Below are 10,869 nucleotides of genomic sequence, written 5' to 3'. Positions count from 1 at the left end.
TTCAACCTGTACTAATATATTATATTTAAAGCGCCCTTGACGTAATATTTCACTGCAACGGCGCTATACAAATTATCCAAACTATTATTTTTATGATATTATTAATCCAAATTTTCTTGTTCCTTGCTAAATTTAAATTAAAATCTTCGGCGTATGACTAGAACCCACAATCACAGAAGCCAATTACAATGAATATAACTTATTGATGCCTTAATCTGCAAATCAGACATACACTCGGAGATAGTTTTCACAAAAACAGCGCTATACAAATTATACGATTATTATTATCATTAAAATATATTTTTTACTGTAATCTTCTACTTCACACAATTCCAGATTAAGTCATCGCTATGTTATGTATTGCTAGTATTCGACCTTAACAATTTACTCTATTCAAATGTTTTTACTGTAATCTTCTACTTCACACAATTCCTGATTAAGGTATCATTACATTATGTAATGCTAGTATTTGACCTTAAAAATTTACTCTATTCGAATGTTTTTACTGTAATCTTCTACTTCACACAATTCCTGATTAAGGTATCATTATGTTATGTAATGCTAGTATTTGATCTTAACAATTTACTATATTCAAGTGTTTCCCCCCCCCCCCCCCCCCCCCCCGACAGCAGCAGTTTTTGCCATATCAAGGTGCCAAGGTGATACCACTGTCTTCTAGGGAAATTTAGACCCGGAATCTAGGGAAGAATAAATTTTGGACATACCAACCCTGCCCCCACGCCTCGTCCAGCTCTTATCTCACCGCGTCGCAATGGGCTACGGACCTACTACGCCCGGCGTTGCACGATCTTAAAGGAGATGCTATGAATTATTTTCGTCTCCACGGGATTACTCTTTCATTCGCCTCCTTACAAAATCCCCAAACATAGTACAAGCCATAAGGTTACTCCAACTTAAATATCACCCATTCATATTTTTGTATTTCACTAGGACTAGTTGTCTTTTAAGATTAGATTAGATTTATTAGATAAAAATACAATTACAGAATAGTGAATCTATGACTGCCCAACTGGGAAGGTTTCCCGTTTCAGGACAATCAAATTTAATTCTTAACACAAATAGATAGCAATACATTCAATCATTGGAGAAATAACTTTTTACAATTCATAAATTTCCGTCGATCATCGAGCAAGAATTACGGACCTTGAATATTTTTCGCATCGAACAAAGCATCGAGCGAAACGGTATTCATATTGAGACATGTTCGAATAAGCATATTATGAACATCAAAGAGCATGAACGAGTGTGGGTACTGGCCTAATAATGCGCAGGTCAAAATCAAAAGGGATGGCGATATACGAAGTCAGACGAATGTAAGTAAGGGTGCGTATAAACAAGACAAAATTTCCTTTGACGAATTTCGGGAAAGGAACAAAACATCAGCAAGCGTGATTGTTCTTTTGATTGATTTCGTGCCATTTGCTGGTGCTTCGTTCCTATTTAGACAGTGGCGACAAGTTCACATGAAAGGAAAGCAATGTCACCATATATTTCGAAGGCATTTCTGATATTTATTTATTTATTTTATGCCCGTAGCATTTAAATGAAAAATAAGCTAGCAACAATTGTTTTCATATAAATCAGAGGTTCCCAAAGTGGTCTATATGGACCCCCAGGGGTCGATATCGGCTTGCTGGGGGTCTATATCATCGAGAAAAAAATTTGGGGGTCCACGAGATTCAAATGGGGGTACATACGAGCGGACCCCCATTTACCTCAAGTCAACATTTAGGAGTTCCGTAAATGACACAATAAACGTAACACACATATAGACTGTTTGAAATTACTTATTTGATATTTGTATTTTTATATTTCGTAAAGTTGTTAATTGAGGTATATAAATAGAGTGTACGTTCCTTTTCTCGTCAGAATTAAAATATATTCAAGCAAAACATTGCACATTGGAAACCGCGAATTTTCCTAGTTCCCCAACTTCTTTTTGAAAAACGTCCAAGGTAATAATGCCGTTCAACATGTAAATACACTTCACACAGACTTCAAAACTAAGTTTGAGGACATTTTGACTATGGAAGTGCAACGTTGAAGAATCGGATATCATGTGACAAGAAGAACTGACCGGAATAAGCACTGACAAAAAACTTAAGGGGCAGTTCTGCAGGGCTAGCTACAGAAAGAAATTCCCGTTGCTTATCCTGCTCCATTTTCATTTGGTGTAATACCTCACAAGGGCGCCCCTGTCTGCACAATGTAAAGACAGAGCAACTATACCGCCACCCGGTTGTTGGACAGGCAAGGGAAGGGAATATTTTTACTAAAAAAATAAACGATTATCACATGGGACGTTAATAGTTTTAGATAAATTCAATATTCGGAAAGCAAAAGGCAAAAAACAAAATTTGACAAGTGGTCTACGGGGCAAAAAAGATTGGGAACCTCTGATATAAATGAATTAGATATTATAAATATTCCTCTGGATTTTCAGTTGGGTTATGTTAAGTTATGTTTAAGAAATTGAAGATTTCTCATTTTTAATCTTATAGCCAGCTGCTCATCAAAAATTCTCCTAACTTCATAATCTTAAATTTGTCCTCCCTCGAACCAGACAGTCCCCAAATTGGGGATGCCGTAGTCCCACTGGCTCCGGGCATTTGTGGCTCTTGTGCAGCATCACAAAACTGATAAAATGACGAAAACTGGTTGGAAGCAAGAACAGCAAGGGTCAGGATTGTTAGGAATGGGTAGAACAAACATAAGTTAGAATTTTAATATAAATTTTAATAACTTCAAACAGAGATTAGCCAAAGTACTAATGTTAACATAAATAATAATATATGTACTTACTACATATATTCTAAATAATGAATACCGTACAATTTGAATGGCTGTCACTTTTAGCAAAGTTTTTGAAGTGCAAAAACTGTAAACATATTATCTGAAAAGAGATTCATAGTAATGTCAGCCATTCATCTTATTTTGTCGCGTAGCAGGTTAATTAGGTAGGTACCCGCGATTAATAACAATTACTAATAGGAAAAATATTATAACTATGAAATATTAATAATAATATTAGGTAGAAACTATACAATATACAATTTTGCATATTTATTTTATTGATTACACCTATACGGTTATTCATACAATTAATTTATCGTGAATAAAGATTAAATAACCGGCAGATATAAACGCTCCCGACGTCATTATTAGACCCAAATCTCGATGCATTTGTATGGTATGTGGGAAGATTTACAACCATTGTGACGTCATATGGTTCAATCATGTCTATTTTCGCAATGAAAATATAAAATTTTGTTAAGGTTTATATTGTTTAAAAAATAACAATTTACTAGAGGTCATTTTAGACTTGGAAAGAACATACAAAAAAGGTTTTGTAATGGTTCCGACTATTTTAAACTTGACAACCAATTGACAACCATTGTGACGTCAGCTGGTTCGAAACTCTTAACAATTCAAATCGAAAGGAAAAATCCAAATTTTACAAACATTTATTCCACTATTGGAACGTGTTTTTAAAAAAATCATTCAGTTTATATAGTTGACTGGATCTCATTTCAAACTTTAGAAAAAAATGTTTGCCTAAATAATAACGGTTTAATAATTAAATATTTTTATCTTATTCAGACAAAGTTTTATTAAAAATCTGCAAAACTATTCTTTCATAAATGATGACTACATCTATTTGTACAAAATCAACTAGAAAGCACATTAATTAATTCATAATAATATACATGATGGTGGTCTTCGTTGACTTAAATTAATAACATTAATAACATCATCTTTAATACCTTTTTCTTTACTGTTTTCACTTTTAAAACTAGACTATTATTAGGTTGTTTGTTATCATGTTGATGACTATCCCAAAACTCAAACAACACAAAACTATTTGGTCATGGAAATCTTATCAGCCCTTGATACAATGTTCGCGAAATTGTTGTAAAAATACCTAACACGAATCCTAAGTCAATTGAAGAAATAAGCTGTTCACCTGCCACAGAATAATTGGTAATTCAGCTTTGTTATCTTAGTGATTTAAATTTTGTTCATTTGCAATTTATTTCACTTAAACTATGTCGGTTCTCGAAGGTAACAAAAATGTTCAGATATATTCAGTATCAAGTTCAAATTATTTTTAAAGTAAGAATTTTGTTGGATAAATTTATTTGTCAGGGTATTAGAGCCACATTTTCGATTTGTTCGATTGATTATTGTAAATTTCAAATACTTTTAATTGGTTCGCTTATAATCGCGGTTAGATTATAATTGGTTCGCTAGAGTGAATGAATGGTCGAAATGATTCTCACTACCAAACTTTAAAAGTATAGTGGCGATTCTTTAAATTTGATTCAAGTAGCATTAGCCTCCGAACTCAAAATAAAGTAATAGTTTACAACTCCCATTGTTAAAGCTATATCAACAACTATCCTAGATATAGATAATAGAAACAAGGAAGATGGTTCAAAATTATTATTAGTATGAAGCCGCGCGCATAAAGCGAATCGCCAACATCGTTCACCCATATTAGTGCATCGCATCTACGCACAGCGTTGCTTTTCGCCTTTCATTTCTACCTACACACCAAACGCATTATTTTCATTGGCTCTGCCGATTTAGTAGTCGGTGCAATTTGGTCTTAGTTCGGCGAAAATATTCGTCACGCTTCCATAGCATATTTCCCTTGGTATCTGTTATTCATCCTAGCAAATCAACGTCTGAAGACGCTTCTGGTCAACCTGATGGTGTTTAGGATTGGAGTTCTCAGGGTCAGGCAGGCGGATATGCTGCTGAAAACGATGAAGGTGGTTACAATTTCTTGAGACGTCTTCTTCAAGAACCAGCCCTTCTCGAAGCCGAGGCACAGGCAGGTGATGCCGAAGGTGAAAGCGAGCATGGAGGTAAGGTTGTGGTACAGCTTGATGAATATTGGCTTCTTCAAACGCAGGAAGGTGGCGAAGTATGCCATAGGACCATTCAGAACGGTGATCAGCAGGAATATCAGGGCTACAAGGCCTAAAAGAAAGAAAAGCGTTATTACCATTAATTTACTTTAAAGGGATTAACGATACGATATACATGCAGACATTGAAAGCCCTGTTTAATATTGAATGAATAAATTAGACTAGTACCTATTTGGGAATTTCTATTTTCGATGCATTTAATTATTTTTTATGTGAAAAAATTAATTAAAATACGTTCATTTTTATCAATATTTTTGAACAGAGAAATTTGTATCGAATAAATATTGAAAAAATAAATGAAGTCATCAAACTCGGTATTGACGGTTAAATTAATTAAATAGACGTATTGAAGTGAACATTTAAAAACGAAATGAGAAATATCAAAACAATAAACTAATCCGATATACTATCTACGTCAGTGATGAGCAACCCGCGACCCGCGAACCCTTTTCGTTCGCACCACCTGGCTAAAATAAATTTCAACGGTTTCTGTTATGTTTTTTAGGGTATTGCGGAAAACTTTAATATTTCTACAAGGTTTTTAAATCAGCCGCTCAAAATAATCAGCTTTTTCTTGCATTATAGCAAAAATATTCTTAAAAAGACAGGGTTTCGTGGTTCGACCATAATTGTAGAAAAATATCCACCTTTGCAGAGCAGCGTTTTTTTGGATCCATGTTTGATGCATTTTAAAGGTTTCCGCTTTATAAAATAAAAAAAAAATCTTTTGAAAAAAAATCAATAATTATTATCTTATTCACCTAGTATTTTTTTTTATATATCCTTTAATATTTAAGAATGATAAAAATCAACGGCACTTATTGGTTTGGCCTTGGAAAAAAAACTCGCCTACACAATACTACACATTGCTTTTTAAGTTCTATGATTTTTTAATTAAAAAATGCAAATAGGTTTGCGACACCATCGACTGCGAAGTTAACCATGTTGTATATACCCTACTACCTGTGGCTCGCGAAAAAATTGAAAATGATTAAATTGACCCTCCGGCTAAAAAGGTTAATCGTCACTGATCTAGGTTAAAATTTATTATGTACCTTCGCTTGCAATATTATCAGCTCTGTTTACTCCAAATGAATAAAATGTACTTGTACTTATACCACCTACTATCTACTTATTAATCGAAATGTAATAATATTATTTTTATTCTTAAATTAATGTTCAATTTAAATAAATATATTCTTATATTTATTTACATTTACTATGTATCTAATTTAGTAACAGCTATTGTAGTCTATTTTCATTATCTATACTTTTGTTATCATGCTTTATACATTTTGTTTATTTCTTACTTTGTAAATAAAAACTTTCTTTTTTTTCTTTACCCAATATAATATATTTTAATGGCACTACTCCCCAAATCAAACACGAGAAACGTTTTTCTCTATTGAATTGGGTAGTTACGTTAAAAAGAAAACATTTTTATTGTAATTAGTTTTTTTTTTACTTTTACATATTTATGTTTTTATATAAAAGAAATATATTTTTAAATAAAAAAAAGGTGTAAAACCTTGTGATCACACAAAAAGATAGCTTCCAAAAGTATGAGAAAATTTAGTTAGAGGATAATATTGTCTTAATTGTCTTATTGTTATTGATTACAATGGTAAAATATTAATAACATTAAAACAATATGAATTAGAAAATACACCAAAAAGAAGAAAAAAAATAGGTATTGACCAAGATGTCATCTCGGTACCTTCTTTTAAAGGGGAGTCTTGGTCACAACCAATTGCCTTTTTCCAATTCATTTTGTTTGGACGCTATTAATGTTATAAAAACAATATCACGGATTCAAAGTTAATTTATGTTTCATTTTTTTTTATCTACCCATGATCCCGTGGTTGGATGTGAAGTGCGTGGGTTTATGGTAAATCATGAGAGATATTCCGGCGATGGCCAGGATGGAGCCGAAACCTGCCAGCAGCCCGTGGATGGTCTTCTTGGTGGACTTCTGCAGCAAGTGCGACCAGGAGTTCTCTCCGGACAAACACATTATCATTTCAGCCATGAGAAACTGGTACTGCAAATCGAATTACAAACGGTCAGTAATCGAATTCAAATACATTTTTATAAAACCACGGCATATTATAAGTGTAGGACTGATCCGGCTTTACTTGTCAAGGTTAACCCGAAGAAGCTGAGACAAAATAGGTGCACATTTTAAAAACAGAATCTATTATAAAAATAAATTTCTGTTTTAAATAAACTTTTTATCGTAGGTTTTTAGGTAGGTACTGGCACTTAAAAATGTCAATACGTTTATAGAAAAGTAAACCATCAAAAAATATTATATAGTAGGTAGGTACTTTATCGAATTGTTTCAATTTTGAAAATTACACTAGAACTACATTTACCGACCGACTTACGACCGAAATTAGTATTTTTGATGATATTATATTTTAATTTATAATAAATTATTTATACATAATACTTAAAAGATTAAAAATATTATATTGAGGGATAAGTAGGATTGTGACCGGATAAATCATCAAAATGATAATTCATCACATCTTTAAAAAGTATATAGTCATGGAAAGTTATGAAACAAAAACTTTATTAACTGGGTTAAGTAGGTTAGGTTAGGTTAAAAAAAAATTTCATCATTTTTAATGACTTTATATCACTTTTTAAAGGTGTGTTGAATAGTCACTGTGTTGGGTTATCATGGAACCAAAAATAATTTTATATTGAAGATTTGCGTCAAAATTATTTTTATACCTATTTTTCGGACCGCAAAGAAGTCCCCTTAAGGCGATGACATACGTAGTAATGCAAAATCATGTGTTTTTGGTTTGAAAATTTGGTCGCCTAGAAACGCAGTATTTAATTAAAGCTAGATGCTTTAATTAAATACTGCGAGTAGAATACATTTTGACCTTTGAAATAATCGAGTATTTTTTTATATAAGTCTTTTTATAAGCCCAGAAAAAAATAATGTATAGGCCTATGAAAACTGCTTTATAGTTCAAAATCTCCTACTTACGAACCCATTTTCGGTTATGATTTTATTGTATAATGTGGCAAATTAAGTTATTTATAAAATGATCGGAAAAAAATTCAATATTTATGCCTGAACATCCACAAAATAAAATAAAAGGCACTTTTTGGCCGTGTTTTTTTCTTGCATAAATCAAAAAAGGCGGATGGTGTTAAGGGGAAATTTAAACCTTATCGCCATCTACGTAAGGGTTATTATTGATAACGGCTCAACTTAAAATATTACACAACGTAGTGCATCGCCTTAAGACCCCTTGGTGGACCCTACTGGTTTTTAATATACAAAAACCAACACTAGAAAGATGAAATCAACCTTACCGTCAACAAAATAAATAAATTAAAATGATTGGAATATTTAACATCGTTCTACCACGCTATAGTATAGTACTTTATAATACTTCAATAGTCTACTCGAAAATATCAGAGCAATCGATGCCTACTAAAAACGATTAAAGAAAATTCGATGTAAAAATATTAAAACTATGAAAATGTCTTTCTTATTAATATAAATTTTTAGTTTACGTAATTATAAAAATTTAAAAAATATTTTTCATCATGACGCTCGCTCCTTTTAAACACAAGCGCCCGCTTCTACAGAAGAGAAACATCAACTAAATTGTGAAAACTAAATTTGTGATTAATTATTTATTTTTTTAAATAAAAAATTAAAATAATCAAAATATTTTAAATTAACAATTCAAATATAATTAAATTATTTTAAAATTTAATTATTATAATTAAATTATTTTAAAATTTAATTATTTTTCAAGGGTAAAAATAAAAACTTGTTTAAATCGCACTAAGAATACTCGTATTACATAGCGGTGAGAACAGCAGTAAAGTATGACAATAAAATATTTTACAGAGTTGCAAAAAATTTCTAATCGAATTTCAGAAACTTTTTTCATAAAAGTGGTCCTTCGAGCTGGATAATATTAACTTTTTTTTAATAAAATTATTAAGTAATTATTTAAATTTTGGCCAGGACTATATATGTATTATGCACATCAAAAAATTGTATAAAATTACTAAAAAATACAAATTTAAAAGAAATGAAAAAACAATTAAAAATTTGTGAAAGAATTGTACAAGAATATCAAATTAACTGCACTTAAAAATACTTGAAATAAAATTTAAAACTTCAACTCACACCAACAGTCGTCAGCAATACGTGCCAATTCATATAAGTCATCGTACTCCTGCAAGCCAGCCAAGTGGTAACAACCGAAATGATCGCTATGAGGCAGTGGTTGATCGTGTTGAAAATTTTCCACATCATTTCGAAGCCTATTCCCTTGACAGTAGTATCCTCACTTGGAGTTTTCTCTGTCACCTCTTCCCAGCTTTTATCTGTTTCTACGAGCATTTTGAGTTATAAATCAATTATCAATTCAACTTCACTTGTCACTTGAAAACTTGAAATAAATTTAAAAACTGCCAAAGCCGTTAGATTGAAAAATACAAATTTGTAAAAAAAAAAAAATTTAATATCACTTGTGTAACCTGCTGAAAACTTTGGTAATTTATTTTTATCACTTGGTTTCCAAAGAATTTATGTTATTTTTAAGTAGATTGTTTTATTCTTACGACCAGGTCTGTGACATTGGAGACAATGATCCACTAAAAGTTCTACTTCAAATTTATAACTTTTTTGTACCTAACGAAGTACGGTCAATGTATCCGGGATAAGCCAGTCACAATACAGACAAATCGACTGACAGTGAGGCACATAAGTTTGGAAACATTCAAAATCATGATATTTAAAGTTATGATGTTATTATGATAATGGTTTTTTTACGTAGCACTTAACAGACAATTTAAAGAAGTGCGTTTTAAAAATAACTGAATTGAATAACATCAATTTGCATAAAAACTTACGAGTCCTAAGCTCTAGACAAATCAATCAATTTGATTATATCTATCCAAGTAATTTCAAGGATTTCATCACAAGTAAGAAAATTAGAGGACGCTTCGGACACACGACCACGCCACAATTATATCTATTTATCTCTTCAGTGTATATAGATTATACAGTCAATCCATCACAGGAATCATTAATAGCGTATCAAAAAATTATATGGCAAACCGATGATTTATGTTGATTGTATTAAGAGGAAACCGGGTGGTGTTTTTTCCATACAAACGTATTCCTCATTTCCCTCTCTGGATTTTGACACTAGAGAAAATATTTTTTTACATAATATGAATATTGACTGCAAGCGTGTCGGTACGTTTTGATTTTTTTGATAAGTTACTTTTTATAGGAGTTATAACCCTTCAAAAATTGTTAAAATTGCCTTTTTTAACGCCATCAACAAACGTTCAGTATACAAATAAGACGATGTATTTTTAAAAAAAGCAAAATGTACAGACATAGAATGTTTTCTTTCAATACATTTGGTAAAAAAAATCTTGGAAATCGGTTCAGTTTTGGAGTAGAAAAATGAGGACTACAAAACCTCGATTTTGACAATTTTATTTAGGTATTATCAGGCTGAGGTGCATGTGTCCCTTTCTCTCAGTATTCGGGGGTGAGGGGGGGCGGAGAGGGTTTTGTTGAATACGTATACAGTCAACGAAGTGATGTGACATTCTCAATAATTATATCGATACACTAGTCCACTAGTGTTGTCATGTCCCGAGTTATCGATGTTTTTTTAAAATTATTTTTCTGTTTGGTGACTCATCTTGAGTGTGCCAATACTTACCGAGCTTATTTACTAAAGATATTGTGACAAATTTAATTTGTTTACGTCAAATAAATTAATCGAAAAAAATTGAAAAAAAAACACCTGTTACAGAGAGACCCCGAGATGATTCCGTTCCGTATTGCCGAGTTGGATATGGAACACAAAAATTAATTAAAATATTTTTTGATAACTTTTGAAGGTTGTAC

The 10,869-nt window shown here is 31.8% G+C and overlaps 1 protein-coding gene across 1 annotated transcript; it reads right to left on the bottom strand.

Moving 5' to 3' along the window:
- Positions 1-4,702: 4,702 nt before the first annotated feature.
- Positions 4,703-9,165, bottom strand: LOC149418651 (transmembrane reductase CYB561D2-like). Its single transcript, XM_089639140.1, has 3 exons — positions 9,124-9,165; positions 6,804-6,996; positions 4,703-5,007 (listed from the first exon to the last, which is right to left on the bottom strand). The coding sequence occupies exons 1-3, from the start codon at positions 9,163-9,165 to the stop codon at positions 4,703-4,705; spliced, it is 540 nt and encodes a 179-aa protein (XP_089495266.1).
- Between the last annotated feature and the right edge of the window lie 1,704 nt (positions 9,166-10,869).

The sequence above is a fragment of the Hesperophylax consimilis genome, chromosome 13 (assembly GCF_061612785.1).
Source record: "Hesperophylax consimilis isolate HC1 chromosome 13, BYU_Hcon_1.0, whole genome shotgun sequence".
Lineage (NCBI taxonomy): Eukaryota > Metazoa > Arthropoda > Insecta > Trichoptera > Limnephilidae > Hesperophylax > Hesperophylax consimilis.
This window is presented reverse-complemented; position numbering and strand designations above follow the sequence as displayed.

Bases quoted from the DNA above. Each gene is read 5' to 3' on its own strand.
- LOC149418651 (XM_089639140.1), bottom strand. From the start codon at position 9,165: ATGACTTATATGAATTGGCACGTATTGCTGACGACTGTTGGT. The intron at 6,997-9,123 runs GTGAGTTGAAGT...TTCGATTTGCAG, and splicing joins TATTGCTGACGACTGTTGGT to TACCAGTTTCTCATGGCTGA. The intron at 5,008-6,803 runs GTAGATAAAAAA...TCTTTCTTTTAG, and splicing joins ATCCAACCACGGGATCATGG to GCCTTGTAGCCCTGATATTC.